General features: G+C 37.6%; 1 protein-coding gene across 2 annotated transcripts in view; it reads left to right on the plus strand.

Annotated features, from left to right (window-relative positions):
* Positions 1 to 9,233: 9,233 nt before the first annotated feature.
* DYNC1I2 (dynein cytoplasmic 1 intermediate chain 2) overlaps positions 9,234 to 23,088 on the plus strand; it is a gene marked incomplete at both ends in the record, with an annotated part of 50,983 nt that continues 37,128 nt past the window's right edge. Inside the window, 5 exons of one of the 2 annotated variants that reach the window (XM_084254946.1) lie at positions 9,234 to 9,347; positions 10,468 to 10,584; positions 14,178 to 14,295; positions 22,110 to 22,127; positions 22,827 to 22,917. In XM_084254946.1, coding sequence (XP_084111072.1) covers positions 10,477 to 10,584; positions 14,178 to 14,295; positions 22,110 to 22,127; positions 22,827 to 22,917 — 335 coding nt within the window. Of the gene's footprint in view, positions 9,348 to 10,437; positions 10,585 to 14,177; positions 14,296 to 22,109; positions 22,128 to 22,826; positions 22,918 to 23,088 lie in introns of those variants that run through there. The other variant, XM_084254945.1, reaches the window with a different exon arrangement.

The raw sequence follows: 23,088 nt of genomic DNA on the forward strand, positions 1-23,088 counted from the left end.
CTAAGAGAATTGTATTTAAGAATATTGTGTGATTCACAGAATTTCCAGGAATAGTAGGTTTGGAGGGCTGGTCAGATCTTTTTTTTTAATTCCAAAATAAAATTACTATTAAAATCCTAATATGTAAAACAGATAAGTTAAGCATTTCATCAGCATGGATTTATTTTGTAAATTCAGTTTTATAAAATTTAACAATTATTTATTATAAAGTTAATCAAAGAACACACTTGATAAACACAAAAATTTGAAACCGGTTTTTTTTTAGCTTGCTTTTGTAACAAAGCGTTTTCTCACCTAATCAAACTTGTATCCCTTGTTTACTTTGTTACAATACGAAAAGTGAGATTACAGGACTTCTCTGGTGGCCTAGAAGTTAAGACTCAGTGCTATCACTGCTGCAGCCTGAGATCACTCCCCAGCCAGGGAGATAACCCATATATGGTGCAGCAGACCCCTCATGTCTCACCCACTGCTGCCCTTAGCAGTGTATTTCAGTAAATACGCCTGTTTTGCTCCCCACCCTGACTCTGATGAATCCTCTCACCACTGCCCATCCCCCTACCAATGCACCTCTGGCCTACACCCTAGTTCCATGTAAAACAAAAAAAGTAAGATTATAATTTGTGACATCTACACTATTATAATTATATATCTGTAAGATCCAAAGTAATCAGTATCCCTATATTACATTGTGATTTATCTAAAATTCAAACACTTTGAGTGACCACCATGGGTTGGATGCTTGTTTTCGAGGCTGGAAATACAATGGCAGCCATGTGAGATGGGGGACTGTACCCATGCAATTTACTATGTTTACTCAGGTACCTTGATCACCTAGACTATAGCTGAAAACAGTCAAATTGATGATACAAAAATTGGTTTTTGAAATTGTGCAATTATCCAGAGAAAAGCATCTTAGGCAGTAAGTTCAAATGATGAAGGGGTTGTTTGCGAAGGAGGGTTATGGATGACACCCAGTGCCAACTGATATGATGATCTCTCTGGCCCCAAAGTCCTAGAAATGCCAAGGCCAGGAAAACATAAGGACCATGGGATTCACAGCTTTGTGATTATGCCTCAAGTCACCCTGAAAGCTAATGTAGTTCTCACCTTAAATCTTCTAGCACCTGATTCCTTTTCCAGATCATGTATGACCAAGTCCTGACTGTCATCCCTATACAAGGTACATACTGCCCATCTTATGGGTCTGTCCCTGCTTCCTCTCACCACTACCTAATGTTTCCCCTAATTTAGTAGTTCTCCAGCACAGTGCTATCTTGGTTGAAAGTCATCACCATTAGTCCCTGTGGCTGGATTCTCATTTTCTAATGCCATGCCTCTCATGAAAACCATCTGCTGGATCTGATGCTAGCTAGAGCCATGCTTGTTATAACCTTCCCACTTAGTACTACCAATATTTTCTTGTTGCTTCCAGGAAATAGTTAAGAGACATAGAAGATATGATTGCAGGATTGTGGTTTGAATGACTGAAGAAATGGTTTTGTACAGGGAGATAAAATAGGGCCCTGAGAAGCAGGATTGCTGAGATGTTGACAATTCAGCTTTGAGACATGTTGAATCTGAGGATCACTAGGAGCTATTCAGCAGATGCATGATTTAGGTTTAGGAGAGTGTTACATTGTGTAAATATTTCTCTGTATGTCTATATTTGTACAGATAGATGTTTGTTCATATATATATTTATTCAATAACATTTAATAAGTGAAATATTTGTTCTTAAGTACATATATAAACACTTATATGCAACATTTGAAGAGCTAAGCATCTGCCAGTGATGAAGATTTCTATTTTCATGTATAGTTGAAAAGATCATCGAGCAAACCAAGGTTCTTTTCCCATTATGCAAATCTGTGTATGTTGTTAATCAACAGTTTTGTGTAATTAGAAGCTCATTTCTATGTTAATGTAGAAAGTCTTAACCACCCTGAAATTTGCCTAAAGTCAGTAAGGTCAAATGTTGAATAAATATTTATTCAAAGACAAATATTACAGGTCAATGCTTCTAACCTACAAATTAATCAGTCTGGGTCTGATTTGGGGTTTATATGGGATCTGTGGTCATTGAGCTGTTTACCTCTGTTTAACTGCCAATTGGTCATTGTTGTCTTCTTACTTTCAAAGACAACATATTGAATATCCAAGAGCAACTTTTAAAAAATGATACTTCAAGATTTGATTCTACTACAAAAATCCAAATTGACACAAGAAATTCTGAGGAAGAAAGAATATCTCCCTACCACACTTGGGGGGTGGTGTAAATACTCCTTTTATGGAGCACTCATAATTCCCATTACAGTTAATGGGAGTTTCATGTGTGTAGCAAGAGGCACACAAGCCTCACTGTCTCTATCAGAAAATGATTCCTTTTGTGTTGATCTCCTAGCTGTGTTTTCATTCTACCTTTTAAAACCATTACACCTAACAGAGTTTTGAGTGCATTATCGGTAACTTTAAGAAGCCGTTCATTATCTCCTCTCTCTTAACCACATAATAGGGGGTAGGAAAGTGAGAGCACAGTATATACATCACGCTGAGGAGAAGGAACTTGCCTTGAATTTTTGAACCCTCAGCCTATTTTCTGTAATGCTCAGTGGTGAATCACTCTTAAGTGCTCCATCATTCACTAGGATATGTGCTTTCTGCCAAAGGTTACCAGATTACAAAAGTATCCTCAGCTCAGAAGGGACTCATAATTCACCATCACCTTATTTTGACACTAAGAGAGAAAATATGTGCATCAAGACAAGTAGAGGAAATAATGAAAAAAAAAAAAAAACCTATATTAAGTTAACAATGCAGCAAACTCTCCAAAGGGAAAAATACAGACTAGAACAATAATAAGGATAATAGAAAAGTAATGCCATTAAATTATGAGGAGAGATTTGCTGGTCAGCTCATAAGCACTTCCCTGAGTGAAGGTAGTTTCTTAAAGAGCTTCCGTTAGGCATGAAAGGAAATGGTAAAGTTAAGATAGTTTTCCCAAAGTTGGAAGAAAAGACTTAGTTGTACAAATGTTTCTAAACGATAACATCAAAGACATTTCCTGAAAGTGAAATGGACGTATTTAGAAAAACATAAAAACACAAGTGGCTTCTAAGAAGGCGTAAGCGTGCAAAAGATGAACAATCACAAAATCCCAGAGGCAATGTAGTGGAAACCTCTGGAACTAGACAATCAACGTGAAATCTTAGAGGAGCTCAGATTAGCATTTGGAAAAAATAATAGAGACACAATATTTATCTGGAGGTTCTATGAAATATGCTCTTTGCCAGTTAAAAAGGTCACAGGAAAATACAGCTTAAATTTGAGACATTTCACTTTAGCAAAGTTATAACTGAACAAATGACATACACAGAATACTAAAAGTATAATTACCAGAAAGCTTCGAGTATCTATAATGCAGCGTCAACTTTCTTTTTTCAACATAATTTCATCAGAAAATGTATGATGATTGTACATAACTATAGCAATGTTGTTAATAGGTACAAATGCTATAGTTAACCACTTGCAAAAGACTTCCTGAAGTCCCTTGAATATTTTGAGATGCCCACACCACTGATTAATGGAACACATTTCTAACTCTTTCACATTCCTTCCTCTTTCAATTTCGATGTATGCTATGTCTTTCTGATGGTTTGTATGTTTGTTTTGTTTAAGTACCACAATTTAGTATGTTAGTTTTTCTTTAACTTCATTATTGAATATAACACATACACAATAAAGAGGAGCCTTGTTAAGGTTAGAATTTTTTACAGATTATATATATATTACCTATAGGATGGAGTCTGGCAAGATGGTCGAAGAGTGAAGACACTAGGTTTGCTTCCTTCACATATTTACAACAAAGTTATATGGAATTAAAGACAAAATGCGCCTGGAGATCTATGAATGACCACTGCATGCATAAAGAGGGACCACAAAGCAAAGAGGGTAGGAAAAACTGAAGTTTAATTGTGTGGAGCATTACTGAAGCAGCACAATTAAAGAAGGGGGGGTGGGGGCAGCTGCCACACAGAATCTGTCTGTTGTAGACTGAAGAGCTCCCAGCCACATTGGGTGCCTTAGAACCTGCTGACTACCCCCATGAGGGGAGTATTGCAGGTATGCAGGATGAAGGGTTTACCTCCAGAGAAATATAGCAGTAGGGGAACAGACATCCGTGACAGAATGTCAGTGTAGCAGACTGACATCTGCAAAGGTAAGGACTAAACTGCTGAGAACAAACAGGTACCCAGAGCTGTAGAATGAAAAACACCACGGTCCTCCAAACAGGAAAGTTTGAATACAGTCTACAGTGTTGGTGAGTGTCAGTGCAGGGTCTGTGTAAGATGGCGATTGTTAGCATGAGCTTGTGACTGCAAGATGTGAACAGCTGGAGCCCAAACTGGTAGGAAAGCCTAGATTAGCTCACTTGTATCTTTATACAAACAAGGCTCTTCTCTACAGTTGACATTACACAAAACACCTGCCTCACCTCACTGGGGGACAATGGCGAATACAGCCATTAATCTGAATTTAATGCGCTTGGACCCTGCAACAACTGTATGCATCCCAGGGAAAGGATCTGTACTTGAATGCTAAGGGAACAAATCTCAGCTGAGACTCTATTCCAAATACAGTCCCCCACCCACTCTGCTACAATTATTGAGAGAAAATTGAGAAAAATCTGCAGGCAGTCTTTTGTGGAAGGCACATGTAAAATGAGAAACATACATGCCTTACTTGCCTGTAATCAGAACCTGGACAGTAGCCTATCTACAGTGCAAACCAGCAACTCATAGTTCACTCTGTTCCTGCCGACACCCACAGGGAAAAGAATTTACTGAGAACCCGCAAACCAGAGCTGAACCACAGCTGAGATGATTCAGGATGTTTTGACTGAGGAATTGGTCATTGCAGATACCCCACCCATAAATCAGAGAGCTATAGCACCTTAGGAGATGTAACTCTAGGTACTTGCTAGTAGCACCGTCCTGATATCCTGCTATCCCACGTTTATTTTGTATTCTGTGTCTGATATTCCAAAATCTGAAGTCTTTATGGGTTTTATTGTGCTACCTGTTGCTTTGGTTGGTTGGCTCCTGCATTTGGTGTCTTCTTTTTTGTAGATTGTGAGTTTTGAGCTCACATTTCCTGAAATTTATCTATACAGAATTCTTCAAAGACTGGAATAAGGATGAGTGCCTACAAAACAAAAACAAAAATAAAAAACAATTCATGCTTCTTCTAGGCACTTGAGTGCTGTAGGGCCAGGAAGGCACAGAGCAGGTTTTCTATATGGGCAGACAGGTAAAGGAGGAGTCCTGGAGCCCACAGTGGCTTTTTTGGCCTTTAAATGATCTTTCTACACCATTTGTAGTGAGGCAACCAGATGCAGGGAAGACAGGGAAGCCTGGCAGGTCGGGGGGCCAGGAGGCTGCCAGGCCTCTTAGCCCTGGCAAATCTTCACCCTTTCTGGGCTCTCTGGTATTCTCTCATGGTCTCTTTGCTGGTCTCTACTGCATTCCACCACCGTGTCCTCTGCTGCCGCCCTGATAGGCTATCTCTTGGCTCAGGTGCACCCACCCACGCACAACCACCCATGCACGACCACACCATACTCCAGTCGCCACTATCAGGCGCATGTAAGACCACAAGTGTCTATCATAGATGCTAATGGCAGGAGGGCAGAAAAACCTGGTAATTTCTATTTGCCCTACAAGTGCATAACACATCAGGGAAAAGTATAAACCAATTTTCACACCATGTTTCTATGAACCATTCAGGTGCTGAAATTTCAGGCTAAAAATTCATGTGAGGACCCACTTGTGATTGTACATTGTCAGAGGACATTGGCCTCCGCATTCCTATCCCACTCAGTGACAAAGTTGTTGGGTAATTTTCTGGAAGAGGGGTAGATTTCTTCTATCAAGGATGCATTTGTCCCATTTCCTTAAAATCACAGCCTAAACCAGACTTTGGGCTTTGTCTCCTGTGATCTGACCCCCACAAGAATGTGAAAATGTACCAAGTTAGGCAAATGCCCTCTAGGTTCCCACCTTAATTTGTTCTAAGTATTCCTTACCTTCTTGCCCACTCATTGAAATGAAGGGTTTTTTTGTCCTTATATTCTCAGTTTTTTCCATGGCAAAGTCAGCTATGTACTAGTATGCTTTATTGCTATAAAATTCTTACACAATCTTTTTTTTTTAAAAGACTCATTCATTTATGCATCCAAGAGCTGGGGTACAGGCCAGAGGTATGAGGGGTGAGAGGATTCACCAGAGACATAGTGGGGAACAGAACTGGCTGACTGACCGGGGTACACTGCTAAGGGGAGTGGCAGGTGAGTCAGGAGAGGTCTGCTGCGCCAAGTGGGTTGCTCCCTAGCTGGCTGGGGATTGAACTCGTTGTTTCATAGGTTGCATCTTAACCCTTGCGCCACCAGGGAGGCCCAAATTCTTACACAATCTTAATGTTTCTCTCATCTATTTTTCTTAATTTCTACATCTAGTGTATTGACTTGTGCGCATGATTTCTGGCTCCATCCAAAAAGCCTTCCATTTTCCTTCCCTGTTCCCGGACTCTACCCTGCCTTTTCTCTCCAGTTCTCACGCTTTTAACCAAGCTGTATCAGCAAGGGTCTCAGCAAGAAACAGAATTTACCCAAATATTCACATGAAAATACTTTAATGAAAGGGCCAGTTACAGAAGGGCTAACAGAGGTAAGGGAGCAAAGAAGAGCTATTGAGTTATTTAGAAACTAGCTATAGAGGAGGTGATAAAGATATAAAACAGGAAAATGTCAGAGCCCAGTCAAAGGTAGAGTCATGGAGGAGGGACCACATGGCAGAAGCTGTAGTCATGGAGGGATGAAGCTAATGCTGGAGCTATAACATCAAAGGAGGGAAGGACTGGGGAAGATATGCCCCAATTTCACTTTCGACTTGCTGACAATCTTGTCTGGCCTCCTTTAGTCAAACCCAACCACAAAGCAATCCTCCAAAACAAAAAAAAAAATAAGGGCAATCCCTAGAGGCACAGAGGTTGGTAGAAAAGGGCAGGAAATGAACTGAAAGCTAAAGAGAAAAAGAACTCACACATCAGCCTTTCTTCAGGCCACTTTGAAAAGTGCCTACTCAGGAGGGGCGGGGGAAGGAGGAGAGCATGGTGGAGTGTGGTGGAGGGCCAGGAGTATTTTGGTGGTGGGAAAACTATGGTGGTAGCACCTGAGGGGAGAAATCCTAAAATGTGAATAAATAAAGGATGTTTAAAAAGAAAAGAAAATTGTCTAATATACAAATCTTATTAGGCCATTTTCCTACTTAAAATCTGTCATTAGGTTCACATCATTGTGAAGATATCTGAATTCACCCCTGCTTACAGTTTCATTCCCCAGTTCTTGCCTTAGCCTACAAACATGAGTTATTTCCAGATTCTCCAGTACTCATTCTCTTACATCTCTGTACATTGGCCATATTCTCACCTTTTCCTATGGCACCTTTCTACAGCTTCTTTGCTTGGTTGCTATAACTCAACCATTCATATTCAAGCCCCAGCGCTTGAATCACCTCATGAAAATGTTCTTTTCCACAATGTTTTCATCACTTCCTTATTTAATCCCATCATAATATTTAGTTGAGGTGAGTGTCCAGACTCCCATCCCTCCTCCTTGAGAAAATGTAAGTATTTTAGCTCTTACAGTACACAGCACCATTCCTGGCAGATGGTAGGCAATCAATAACAATTTTCCAAATTAACAATAAAACTAAATATTAGGAAAAAGAAAATTAAAAGTTAGTATAAATTTCTTTGAAATTTTAGGTTAGAGGGGAAAGTCTTAAAATCTGAAGGATTCCAAATTTATTTCTGAGGTTTTATCTGTATAGAGACGGAGCAAGATAAATAAAAACCCTAGGCATCAGTCAAAGGATTTATAATTTGAATCCTAAATGTTAATCCTAGACTTGGTTAATGTCTTTTAGAATATTTTAAAAAAGCATTGTTTTGGCATTAACTTTTAATTCCTGCCAAGTTATACTTTAAATTGTTTAAATGAAAAAAAGTAAATGTGTATCAAATGATACATTTATAGAAAATTCATATTCCAATAACCTTTCGTTTTATACTAAAAATTCAACAACTATGGAAATTATTCGTGTTTGGGTTAGATTTCAATAGTATAAAATACTTTCTTTCAAAAAATTTTTGAGGGCCTCCCAGGTGGCGCAGCAGGTTGAGCGCAGCGCTGTGAAGCTTCAAGCGGTTTAATCCTGGTAGACCCGGCGAGGGTCCCACATGGCGCGGCAGACCTCTCCTGCCTCGCCTGCTGCTCCCCTCAGCAGTGTATTTCAGTCAGTCTGCCTGCCCTGTTCCTCGCTCTGTCTCTGATGAACCCTCTCATCCCCCACACATCTGGCCTGTACCCCGCTTCTTGTATGCATGAAAAAGAAATCTTCAAAAAAAAAATTTTTTTTGAGAGAAAACCAAAATGCTACCTACCACATTGCAACAAAACACTGGAGAATTATTTGCAATGCTGATTAACATATTTTTTTCAGGTTTTCCCTTAGATGTCATATGAAACTTTTCTATAAGGCATTTTTTATTCTCCTAAAACTGCTACACATACCGTAAAAGAGTTTTTTACCAAAAGTGCAGTGTAATTCATAGGTTCCCCACTGGAAATTAATCCTTAAATTCGGCCAATGTTGAGTCAAAGATCTTAAGTTGAAACACATACAATATCGTGAGGACTGACCAACGGACAAGCGCACATTAAGGACAAGTGTTGGAAGCTGGTCTTCCGAATCGTGATGCGAGAAGGCCTCTCGGCGGGGACGCGCCAGACTAGGAAACACTACATGTCCCATCATACCTCGCGATGACTAAAGCCTCTAACTCCCAGGATGCATTGCGCGCCGCACGCAGCTGGGGCTTGTAGTTCTCCTGAGTCATGTCAAACTGTACGGCTCGGACGGCGGTTGCTCATCCAGCCCGAGGACATTAGGCGTAGTCTTTCAATTTTTGGCAAAGCGAAGGCACTTCAGGCCCCTATACTGCCTGGGTTCTTCCTCATCTCTCGGCTTCTGCGTTACACAGGTAAATCAAGAAAGGGTTACAAGTCCCTGCCGCAGGCCCCACGCCTTCATTCTGCGATGGGCCGCGTTCTGTTGAAGCTGTTTGTCCCCACGCGCTCGCCGTAGCGGCCGCCGCCCATCTCTCTTTGTGTGCTCCGGGAAGCCGCAGAGCTAGTGGTGGCGACTGTCGGCGTTGGGGGTCGAGAGCAGGGAGGTTACCGGGAAGTTGCAGGCGGGCGGACTCTTCCCCAGCCCGCCACCTGACAGGTGGGTTGACGCTTCTTCCCTGAACATCCTCCTGTCCGATCTGTCTCTCACTGGGACGCGAACGGCCTGTTGGCAGTGCCTGCTGACAGCGCCGCCCTGCCCGGCTCCAGGAGGGAGTGGCGGGGAGAGCTGGGAGCGGTGACTCTGGAAGGCCGGGGGAGAGTTTCCCTCCCTTCCCCTGGTGACCCTCCGGAGGTGGTCGAGAAGCCTCGATGCTTGTCGGGTGCCCGCTTGGCCCCCTACCCCGAACGCTCAGTCTGGACCGCGCCCTCTTGGCAGTGATCCCAGGGAAAAGTGACTCCTTTGCGCCTGGCTCTGTTTTACAAATAAAAGTCATTACTATTTGCGTTGACAGTTTTTTTCTCACCGTGTGTGTGTGTGGTGTGTGTGTGTGTGTGTGTAAGCCCCCTGCACGCAGAGATTGTAGCACAAAATTAACAGAGAATTTCATTTCCCTGCGGTTTTAAGAAAGTGAGTAGGTCAGTTAAGGAGGCCTCGGCCTTTGTGAAGGTGAGTCGGCTGATCAGGTGTATAAGCTTAGGTCTGTCAGGCTTTGACTAAAAATTTACTTGCTTTATTTGATAGTTAATGATAACTTTTGTGTTTGCTCATCCTTAATGTTACTATTACATGGCACTTAGAGAATTTGCAGAAAATTTGTCTGACTTCATTTTTTATTAATGAAATTTCTCAGAATGAGTGAAAGAGCTCTGGTAGTAGATTTCATCTGTGCTGTATAGCCTTGGAGCTTCTTAATGCAAACCCATGACCTCTGTTTTTAGAGCCAGTTTTGACTTTTTATCTCCAGTGCCCTGGTAATGTTGTCATCAAAAAAATTGAGATGTTGTGTTCATTTGGGGCATGTGAACATTAAAGAACTAACTTCGTTTTAGCTGCTAGGCTCAGCTCTGAGTAAATATTTATTTCTTAGATTTGTTCAAGTTTTTCAAGTCTTGTAAATATGTATTTTTCATCATTTTAAAAGTAGATCTTATATATTCTCTTTAAAGAACTTTGAACTACATGGCCATTTAAAATAGTTCTCTTCCTGAAGGTTTAATTTTTTTTTAAAGAGTGCTTATACAATGCAATGATTGTAAATGATTATGTGCATCTTAAGGTCACAAACATGTCGGACAAAAGTGAATTGAAGGCAGAGTTGGAGCGTAAGAAGCAGCGGTTGGCCCAAATCAGAGAGGAAAAGAAGAGAAAAGAAGAAGAAAGGAAAAAAAAGGAAGTATGTTTTTATTTTTAAAAGTAAATTTAATGTAAAGTAATTGGGTTTTAAGTACTTATACCTTTATGTAACACTTTGAGAATAGTAAAAAATCCAGCAGCAGTGACTACAAATATGGCACTATAGATGATTAATGAAATGAGAAATGTGAAAATGACAAAACTGGTAAAATGTGGCTTTTTGGCTACTGAATAAAACTTTCATTTAGATTAGTACATTTCTAGGATTTGATTTATAAAAGTTCAGTTTACATATGTAGACTTTAGGACTATATGAATTATATGAATTAAGTATCTACATTGTAATAGGAATTAAACATGACATATATCATAACTTGTTTGGATTTTTTAATTTATTTGAATACTGTAGAATCTGAACTGCTTATAATTTGTCAGATATTAATGGCAAAGAAAAATATATAACTATGATCTTTATTGTGTTAGTTGTTGAAATATTTTTACGGAGTAGTAGGTTTGATACTGTCATAAAGGTGGACCAGGTACTTCTGTCTTCTGATGTTTGGCATCATCTTTTTATCATGTACAGCAAATATACCTTGATCCTGAGCTGGAGATATTTAACTTGCTACATATTGAAATATACATTCATACCTACGGAAAGTCTTTTGACAGATTTATATATTTTATATGGTTAACCTAAGATAGTTTGTCCGAAGTGTGACATTTATCCTATTTTTTTCTATGCGATAACTTAAATAATAGCCAAGGGGCCTCCCCGGTGGCGCAGCTGTTGAACGAAGCTGCCCGCGGCCTCTGCGACGCCGGTTCGATCCCCGGCTGCTCCCTGGCCACCGGAGGAGGGTCCCACATGGCGCGCAGACCTCTCCTGCCGCCCGCTGCTCCCCTCAGCAGTGTATTTCAGTCCTCCTGCCTGCTCTGCTCCCCGCTCTGGCTCTGGTGAATTCTCTCACCCTCCCGCGCTTCTGACTGTACCCAGTGCATGTATAAACAAAACAAACAAACAAACAAACAAATAATAAAAAAAAAATAATAGCCAAGACTTCTAGAAATCTCCTAGGGAGAAAAATCAGTAGCAGAAAAAAATTAAGTATAATTTATGTGCAGCATTGTTTTGATTCTGTAAAGTTCTGTAATTGAAAAATTTTATGGTTTATTTGGAAACTTTCTATGACACTTTACAATAGGAGGACTGGAACTTTAAGGTAGCTAATTGACTAAATCATGATTCAGACTGATGGGGCCTTTTCTAAAGTGGTATCCATAGCTTTAAACCCTTTAGTGCTGGGCCTCCCTGGTGGCAGCGGTTGAGCGCTGGGGTGCGAAGCTGCCAGCCTCTGTGGTGCGGGTTCAATCCCCGCCCTCCGGAGAGGGTCCCACATTGCGCACAGACCTCTCCTGCTGCCCGCTGCTCCCCTCAGCAGTGTACTTCGTCTGGTCTGCCTGTTCTGCTCTCCACTCTGGCTCTGGTGATTGCTCTCACCCTCCCGTATTTCTGACTGTACCCAGTGCTTGTATAAATAAATATATATATATATAAATAAATAAATATAAATAAATATTACTGACAGCATATTTGATTTTCCTTTTCTAAGGAAGGTCATAAGTAGCCTCTAAGGGATATCTATTGCATAATTTGTTTAAAGTTTAAAAGAGGTAATTTAGTAGTACCAGACAGTGAGTCTACTAATATATTGTTATTACAGGTTATGTAATAACAAATGATAATATCATTTGTTTGACTTTTAATGGAATTTTCTGATGATTGCTTTACGTTAAAATGGTATCAGAATATTATTACTAACAAATTTCACTACAATTATATGAGAAATAGTTGTCTACTTGAAATAAGCATTCAGAATACACACACACACATCCTTTTTCTTGAAGGCTTACTTCACATGATATGTTTTGAATGATCTGAGAATATTGAGGTTTAACTAGTTTAACTGGAGTATTTTGCTAAAACTCTGAAAGGCTGGCAAAATTTTTGAAACAAAAATACTTTGTGGGCCTCCCCCGGTGGCGCAGCGGTTGAGCGCTGGGTTGCGAAGCTGCTCGCGGCCTCTGCGGCGCCGGTTTGATCCCCGGCTGCTCCCCGGCCACCAGAGGAGGGTCCCACATGGCGCGCAGACCTCTCCTGCCGCCCGCTGCTCCCCTCAGCAGTGTCCTTCGGTCCTTCTGCCTGCTCTGCTCCCCGCTCTGGCTCTGGTGATTCTCTCACCCTCCCGCGCTTCTGACTGTACCCACTGCATGTATAAACAAAACAAACAAACAAATAAATAAATAAAAAAAAAAAAAATACTTTGTGCTGTGCACAAGTTAATTTCATCAACCCCACCAATTTTTTTATTATCCTAAAAATAAGACCTATAGTTTAAAAACTAAAAATTAGACCCTTTTTCCAGAAATATTTTTGATAAACATCCCCTACATAAAGTTGCATAAATACAATGAAGACTTTGTATAGAAGTTTGGGGGTATTTATACTTTTTCAACAAAATAAATTGTCCCTTTACTTAAAATGTGTTACTTCTTTAAAAATTCCATCTTTTTTTCCCCCTCACAGTGTTCTGATGTTTGTAACTAAGCGCTTGTGTCACTGGGGGAGATTTCTACAACTCTTGAACATGGAAAACAATTTCCAACTTTAATTAGAATATAGTTAGAATTATAAATATAAGTTGACTTTACCTTTTTGAACTTACTTCTTAAGAACATTATTATGGGAACTCCTTGGCTACATGCAAAAATGTATCAATTTAGAATATATCACTTGGACATCACTTACTGGTACTCTATTGAGAATGATTTTTATTTAATGATTTTAATCTATTAAAAAGTTAGTCCTCCCTAAAAGTGTACAGTATTAGCATACTATTTAAAATTCCTTTTTTAAAACTAGTAACAACAAATGTTGGCGAGGTTGTGGAGAAAAAGGAACTCTCCTGCACTGTTGATGGGAGTGCAAACTGGTCCAACCACTATGGAGAACTGTGTGGAGATTTCTGGACCTACTAAACATAGAGCTTCCATATGATCCAGCAATTCCACTCCTAGGTATTTACCCAAAGGACACAGAAACATCAATTCCGAAGAGCACCTGCACCCCTATGTTTATAGCAGTACTGTTTACAATAGCTAAGCTTTGGAAACAACCCAAATGCCCAAAAATAGATGACTGGATCAAGAAAATGTGGTACATATACACCATGGAATATTACTCAGCATTCAAAAAAGATAAACATGCAATTTGCAGCAACATGGATGGAGCTGGAAGGGATCATGCTCAGTGAAATAAGTCAGAAAGAAAAAGAAAAATACCGGATGGTCTCACTCATAGCAGGAATCTAGAAAACTTAAATAAGGGACCAGGAAAAAGAATAACTATAAGAAAGAAAATATCAAAATCAACAAACAACTATGAACCAGAGACACTCTGTGGGGGGTGGGGAGACGGGGAAAGGAGAGATTGGGGTCAAAATAAGGGGGTTGTAATTGTATGGGGAATATAAAAATAAAATTTAAATAATAAAAAAAAATAAAATACCTTTTTTAGGCACACAGAAATGTTTCATACTGTATATAAACAAGGTTTTAACTTATCAAATTTAGACTGATCAGAAGAAGGAAGCAGTAGCTCCTGTGCAAGAAGAATCAGATCTTGAAAAAAAAAGAAGAGAAGCTGAAGCATTGCTTCAAAGCATGGGACTGACTCCAGAATCCCCCATTGGTAAGGAAAAAAATATATCCATTTATAAGAGATAGGCATAAATTCTGTTCAGCTCAGATGTACCTGAGATGAGTGAATTGACAATATATTTTCCATATTTTTCTTATTTCTTTCTCTTAAAAAGTCATTAATCTTATATTTAATTTTGGAATTGCCTGTTTACACATGTGCTAATATATGGCTATTTTGTTTGTTCAGAAGAGCTGATTAATTTATTAACATGTACTAAACACCAACTGACTTTTCTTATTAAATCAGTAGTTTATTTCAACAAGCATTTGTTGAACAAGTTTTCTGAGACAAATTAAGCTCAAAGCTGACTGTGATTCCTCATCTTAACTCTGGATTCCTTTTTGAAGGCTGGAGAAAGGTATAATGAATCAAAGTTTTGAAAGTATATTAGTATTCAAAAGTTTGGGGGTAGAAGGAGAAACTTACAGCCTTCTGTTCTCAATGCTAATGAAGGGAAATCATACTTGTAGCTTATTTTGGCAGTGATTTGATTTAATCTTGTTTATTTTCCTACATTATTCATTTTGATACCAGTAAATCAAAAAGCTAAAATAGTGCAGATACTGATGATAATGGTTATTACCAGAAAGCTTTAAATGCTTACATAAGGTAATTCTGAACCAGGTGTTGTCACATAGCATTTTAGTTTGACATGGACTTTGTCCTTTAAGAACCTAGAATTTCAGGATTAGTTTGTAGGCTAATTCCACCTAGTCCTGGGGACAGATATCAGAGACAGTAACTGCTGATGCCTGTTGTTGTGAAACCACAATATCTGTCCTCACAACTGATATTCCTAAAAGGTTTCAAGATGAAAAACAGATTACTCTCATGGTCTGGTTCATTGTAATTTATTTCAACTTATTTGCCTTTTCTGTGTTTCTAAAATTTGAACATTGAATACATTGCTTTTTATGTCTTTATTTAATAAGCTTATATTAAAAGTAAATGAGTCAGATCCTATTTTCTTGTTAAAAATATCCTAGTAACTAAACCAGGTTTCTTGTTAGTTATATAGTCTTTGATCATTTTTTCTTAGCCAATGGCTTTTGTTTTGATCCTGTAGCTTTTTTTTTTCTTTTTTAGGACTTCAGTTTCATTGAATTTACATGCTTGTATTTCTCAGTTCTTGGCCCACCTCCATCATCAATTCTTGAAAGACCATTCTTTAGTTGTAATTCCATTTTTCTTCTCTGTCTTGCAGTATCCTCTTTTCTTTTTAATATACTCTTTATCACTTGTCTTATATATATTTATATTTTTCAAGGTATCATATATTATCTGTGTATATCTTAATATACTTAAATGGTGTTGTGCTATATATCTCATTTTGCTTATTTTTCTCAAGCAGCATTGTATTTGACATATATCCATGTTGCCACATACAGATGTAGCTGTTTTTATCAGACTGATAGATAATATGCCATATTATACCATATTATATTTATCTGTTCCCCAGTGGTAGGCACTTAGATTACTTCTAACACTTTGCTTTGCTGTCACAAGCAACACTACAAAGAATATATTCTTTCCTATTGAGTACTGTGGAAGCATTTCTCTGGGGTGTTATAGCCAAGAATTGGGCTGTATTATTGTATGCATAGACTTAAATTTATTAAATTTTATACACCACTCTCAAGAATGACTGTTAAGTTTATCCTCCCACTATCAGTATACATGAGGAAGTAATTCTTTTACCATATCCACATCGTTACTTGATCCAGCTTTCTCCTTTTTGTTATTTTAATAGGGATAGAGTGTGTCGTGGTGTTTTAATGCACATTTATCTGATGACAGCAAGGTCGATGATTTCTTTATGTATGTATTCTGATTTTTCTTCTTATAAATTATATATTCATATTCATATCCTTTTCCCATTTATTATAGAGGTTCTGTACCTTGCTGATTTGTAGGAGCTCCTTTCTTATTTTATGAGGGACTTCTTTGTCTATTGTAGTCTTTTTAAAAATACCTCTTTATTATTACTTGTTACCTCTAGTATCCTTCATTGAACAGAATCCTTCATTTAGCTATATCTTCAAATTCTTCATTTTGATAATGGTCAGACCTACCAATTATAACCTCTCTGTGCTTTTGATCTTTTGAAAGAAATCCTTTCCTACCTTTTTTAAAAAAGATTTATTTATTTATGCATACAAGAACTGGGGTGTAGGCCAGAGATGGGGGAGGGGGAGGAGGTAAGAGGATTCACCAGACAGAGTGGGGAGCAGAACAGGCAGATCTACTGAAATACACTGCTGAGAGGAGCAACAGGTGAGACAGGAGAGGTCTGCTGCACCATGTGGGTTAGCTCCCTGGCTGGGAATCAAACTCATGCTGCAGTGGCTGGCAATATCGCTGTGACTTTAACCCCCGTGCCACCAGGGAGGCCCTCCTTTCCTACTTGGAAGACATTTTTTCTATAAGGTTTATACTTTATCCTTCACTTTTACATATTTGGGTAATATTTTTGAATATAGCATGAGAGAGGGATCCAGTTATTTTTCTCTATATAGTTAACTAATTTTCTCAGTACCATTTTTTAAATATTCCATCTTTTCCCTTACTGCCACCTGATGCCAATTTTGTCATACACTCAGTTCCCATATATGGGCTCTTGTGGTCTCTGTATTTTTACTCAATAGTGAGCTGTTTAATTCTGTACTGTTAGACCACAGCTTTAGTTACAGTAAAGATACAAAGTTATATCTTAATTTCTAATATAGAAAATTACTCAAGCACCCTTTTTTCCTCTTTTTGAAAATAGCCCTTGCTTCACATTTTTCTTGCCTTCAAAAAATTAGTTTACATTTCCTTACAAAATCTTGCTGCATTATATGTTGCATTTAGTTATGCTGTAGTTTTCCTAAATCTAGATATCCTTCACATACATACTACGTTTTACCAGTGTTACCAATTTATTGAGAAGGCAAGTCAGTTAGTCTCTAGAATGTCCCACCCCGGTTGTCTAATGGTTTTCTTACATGTAGCCTTTGTTTCTTTATCCTTTGTATTTCCTCTAAACTGGAAATTAGATTAAAAATTTGATTAGCTCCAAGGATTTTTGCCAAGGATATCTCATAGATTATGATGTGTGCTTTGTATTACATCACACTATTGGCACATTGTGGTTGCACTATCAGTGACACCAAGATTGATGACTGGATTGTGATTGTGACAGCCAGGTTTCTCCACCATGCATTGTTTATCTCATTATGTAATATCTAGAGGTAGTATATTTGTACCCTGATACTTATTTCTCCATCAACTTTTTACCAAATAGTTTTAATATTTATTATGATCCTTATCTAAACTAGATGTCTAATTAGGAGTTGCAGTTATTTTTGTAGATCATTCCTTCCACATTTATTGGCAGAAACTCTCTCAATGGGAACTTTCCCTACTTGGTTACTCTAAATGCATTTCCTTTAGAAAAGCAGGAGACATGCTTAAGTATTCTTTTCACCTAAGTTAGTTATAGTCACCTTCAGGGGTAGCAGATAAGTCTGTGTATTTTTAAAATAGTTGAACATTTTATTTGGATTTTAGTTTATCTACCAAAAAATAAAATTTGCAGTTTCTTATACTGTCCATTTTCAGTGGCTGTCATGGTTATGGTTTAAAATAAATTGGAGAACTTTCTCTTTCGCCCTTTTATAGAACAGCTTGTAAAAAACATATACCTGTTCCTTAAATATTTGGTAGAATTCAGTGTTATAGTTGCTGGAGATTATGACTTTTCCCCAGGGGTGGTAGAAAGCAGAGGTTATTTACCATTTTAAGTTATTTTTTTGAATGGTTACAGTCTATTCGAAGTTTGTTTCTTTTATCAGTTTAGTTTTTCATGAAACAGTTATAAATATTTATTATCTTTCATAGTTTCTGCCAGTCAGGAAGTTGCTAGTGGCTTAGCTAGTTCTGGCTCAAGGTCTGTCATGGAATTAAAGATGTCAGAGTTTCAATTACATGAAGTCTTGACTAGGGCTCACTCATGTGGCTGGCACATTGGTGTTGGTTGTTAGTGGGAGGGTTGAGTTCCTGTTTACATGGAGCACTATGCAGAACTACTTGAGTATCCTTGCAGCATGTCAACTGGGTTCTTCCAGAGTGAACATTCAAGGAGAGAAGGACAGGCAAGAAGAAGTTCTTTCTTTGTGACTTACCTTTGGAAGTCACAAGACATCATATCTGCCACTTTTTGACCTTTCAAAGAGAATCACTAAGGTTGGTCTACAAAGAATTTGTGGATTTTCTTTAAGGCTGCCAAAATATTTAACACAAATACATAGATCTCTTCATATTTTGAAATGAAAATATGCTTCTTTCCTCCTTTTAATGTGTTAGTATGATTTATGTTGGTAGTTTTTCTAATGTAAAAGCATATTTCCATTCTAGAATATATCCAATTTAGTTATGAGATAATTTTTTTTAAATGTTGTATTTGTTTGCACATTTAATTTAGATATGCTTCCTCTATACTCATAAGAGGGTCAGGCTTATAGTTTTTTTCCCTTTCACTATATCTTGTCTGGTTTTATTATACAGGTTATACTATCCTCATTAAATACTTGTGTGATTTTTCCACTTTCTGGTGTTCTTTGACAGATACGTAAAAATCTTTCTAGTATTTAAGTTAGACCCAAGGAATACAGGATACAGATGAAGGCAGTGACAAAAATTTTTTTGTCCGTAACCCACAATATAAAGTATGTTTTATATCATGACCCACTATGCATACTTGCGTTTCTCTTCATAATGTGTTTCTTAAATATTTTTAAACTGTCAATGACTCTAGCCTGAGTCTATATAATAGAGCATGGTACATTATACTACATTAGTGTAGTTAGTTATTGTCTGGATTTTCTTAATTGGGAAGAAATAAAGCTTGCTAATTAAAATAAGTTTTTAACTTTTGAATATTTTAAATCTGATCTTTAGATAGAATGCTTTCCATATACAGAGTCATTTTTTAAAATTTAGTCTAATTTTAACAAATGACTCCTTATAATATTTTAATACTGTAAAATTTCATTTTTTTCTTCCTTTTTTAATTTTTTTTAAAAGATTTATTTATTTATTATTTATACAAGCACTGGGTACAGTCAGAAGCACGGGAGGGTGAGAGAATTCACCAGAGCCAGAGCGGGGAGCAGAGCAGGCAGAAGGACCGAAGTACACCACTGAGGGGAGCAGCGGGTGGCAGGAGAGGTCTGTGCGCCATGTGGGACCCTCCTCTGGTGGCCGGGGAGCAGCCGGGGATCGAACCGGCGCTGCAGAGGCTGCGGGCAGCTTTGCAACCCAGCACTCAACCACTGCGCCACTGGGGAGGCCCCCTTTTTTAAATTTTAACATTTATTATTTGTTACATTTTTTTAGACAATATTTGCTTCTCCCCACCCCCTCAGATTAAGTCCCTATAGATTTTCCTTCCCCAAGGCACCCATGCACCATCACCAAAAATTTCATTTTTATTTGTTAACTTATTTTTAAAAAATTGATCTGATGCTCTGAATTACATTGAAGGAGAACCAAGGAAATTAAACATTTAGGGGAGATTAGTGGAGGATATTTAGACTTTACTATCAGGATAAGGAGCACATAAAAGGGCTATATTAATATTAATACTTCAGAGTACTAAGATTTAAGGAAACAACCTTGGTGACTAAAAGTAAGGTATGAACAAGTTATTTAAATGCTGATATTCCAGGAGCATTTGTATCCACAAGGGGGCACTATTGTAACACAGGCTGTGTGTGAGTACTAATTCTCCCAAATTGATGACCTAGAAGAGACCTCACAATTTAGTGTTACATAGAAGCTTACTCTTTCCATTTCACTGTCTTCTACTAACACTTCCATCCCTGCAGTCATTTGCTGGCTGTCTACCTTTTCTAGCTCCTTTCTGGCAGAAATCCCTTCTTGCCCCAGAGACTTTCTTCTACTTGAAAAATAATTTGGCTTTATGCCATTCTTCATCTCAGAGACTTTTGTGTATTTCTGAGTGCTTAACTCAAGCTAAGTTCTAACTAATTCTAATTAGGTGAATTTCTAGGTCCTCAGTGGTTAAAAAAATGTTGCTCTTATTTCTTTTCAGGCCAAAAGACAGCAATGCTCATTTTATATCTTTGGAAAGCTAATACCTAAGCTGGCAAGAAAGGCCTTGTTGATTGACTTTTTGTCCTAGAGAATTATACAATCAGCCTTTTAGTTTTTCATGATCAGTGAATGCTATAGTGTAGATTTGTTTTTCGTATTTCTCCCTTGATTCTCCAACAAGAATAGGTATCTTTGCTCTCACCTTCTTTACTTCTAAACTTAAATTCATTCACATGCTAACATTAACTGTTTTCTTTTGTACTATTTAAAGCCTTGTTTTAGGCTATTTTATATGCAGAACTGTGAAGTAAAGGTAATCTGATTGAATCAATGTTCTTATTAAGCAAATCATATTGCAAATACATGTCAAAAGCTAATTATTAATGGCTTATGTTAATTTCAAAGCTGGTTAGTCTCTTGAACCCTCTTTAAAAATCTAGAATTGAGTCTTTTCTGAGATTTGAGAGTTCAGTTTTTTAATCTCCCTGAATGCATGAATTTATTTGTTCTGGGGAATTCATTTGTTGAAATCTGAAACTATCGTGGTACATACAATTACTATGTCCATTGATTTTTCTAGACTAACTGGGTTAAAATATGGTAGTTACTGCATAACACTACATTCCCTTTTTTCCTGTTAACGTTCCTTTTTCGGTGATTTTTTTTTTTTGAGTTGTCCCTTCTTTGGGATATAAGATGAAGTTCATGTGCCAGATAATAACTATAAGTCCTTAATAAGTCCTCTAGTTCAACTGGCTTGAAAACTATCTTTTAGTGATTTTATTTTGCCTTGGGTAAAAAACTAACAATTTGGTACCATCACCCTTTTGGGTTTTTTGTTTTTCTAAAACATATTTCAGAGTTGGTTAGGTTATTGTATTTAGGATGTATAATTACTGTTTAACCTGTTTCCATAAAAAGTTTGAGTTAACATTTTTTAAAAATGTAGTCTTAACCATTTAAAGATTCTGCTGAAGTTGTTGAGTGCAGTCATTAATATTTGATGTCATCAGAAAGGGGGAAAAACATTAAGCTGGAAAAGAATCTTGTAACTCATTACAAATAGATTGTTAGGATTATTACCATTTCCCCAATTTTTCTGATATGTATACTTGGAAAAATTTTCATTTTGCCTTTGTATATATTTTATATGAAAACATTATTGTCCCCTTACTATATAATTAGGACTAATTGGTGCTTATAGCACAGTAGTTGAACCATTCTTAGATTCCATTTTTTATTCCTCTCCCAGGTGGGACTTACACCTGGGAAAGCTCACAGTGAGAAATATGCAGAAAGATATAGAAATCTAACCTAAGAGAAGTTAGGGATCTAGTTTTATCCTTGTTTCTGAAAGATGTAAAACAATGGCACTTCATTTAAAAATTTAAAAAATGTATTAGTCACTTAATATTGTACATTGAAAAATTATTTTAAAAAAGATACTTGGGATTGGGGACATTTATGGTAAAATTTAACCAGAAGATGGCAGTGATGGTCCTCCTATAGTCCCTGCAATGGTAATCAAAAGTTTTAAAAATGTGATAGCATGAAATGTGCACGTGCAACTGTTACATAAAGTTAAAAGTAACAATTTAGGGGAAAGCATTTGCTGTTTGTTTTATATACTATGAAAAATGTGTATTTTTCTATAAGAAGGGATTAAGAATATTTTGGGTGTCTGTATCTTTGTCTGTACACTTCAGTTTTTTCTGAATACTGGGGTAAGGAAGTTACCATAAGTCTTGCCTTGTTTAAGTTGCATGCCTCACTTTATGTTATGCATCATGTCTCGAATGCATGCTGTTTTCATGGCCTGCGTGCATTTTTCACCCAAATTGCTGGAAGCTAATGAATATTTTAAAGGAGCCATTCCTTTAGCTATAGTCATGTCTCTAAATTGTACCCCCCTTTTTTTTGGTGGGGGGGAATGAAATCATCTTAAGTCAAAAAGTTTGAACGAAAAATTTATTAGACAAAAATTAACATTTTAAAATAAATCTCAGAAAGGGTAACTGACTTTTGAATCATTTCAAAGTTTTGGTTTTGATAGCAATGTATAGTATTATTATCTGGTAATCATAAAAACAAAGAAATTAGAAAGGGAAGAAGGAATGTTCTCCTTTGAAAATTAGTGCCCACATTTGGTGTTGGCTGAAATGAAGATGCATCCTTCCATAATTTTGCTTTTTTTGATAATATAAACCCAAATGCATTTTGCCAGAGAAGTTGCATGAATTTTCAGCATGCATTGTTAACTTTGTCTTTCTCCTTTTCTTTTTGCTGTTAATTTTTATTCATGTATCTTTGTTTTTTGGTTTGCTATTTTTTTATGACTTCATGTTAAATTACTTTTGAAATGTCAAAAGCTGAGCAACCTCTCTGTGTAGTAACAATGGATACCTGTCTGTTTCACTATTTAGTCCCTCCTCCTATGTCTCCATCTTCCAAATCTGTGAGCACACCAAGTGAAGCTGGAAGCCAAGATTCTGGAGATGGCGCAGTGGGATCTAGGTACAGTAATTTTCTTTTAGTATTTTAATGATAGAATGTATTTAGTGGCCAGATACTGTCAGTGATTTAGAGGAACTCAAATAGTTATGTTGAGTTAGTCCTAACATTTTGAAATCTAAATGGCACAGAATTTTTTTGAAATATTTTAACTGTCACACTTGACTAACTTAC

Source organism: Talpa europaea (assembly GCF_964194135.1).
Source record: "Talpa europaea genome assembly, chromosome: 1".
Taxonomy (NCBI): Eukaryota; Metazoa; Chordata; class Mammalia; order Eulipotyphla; family Talpidae; genus Talpa; species Talpa europaea.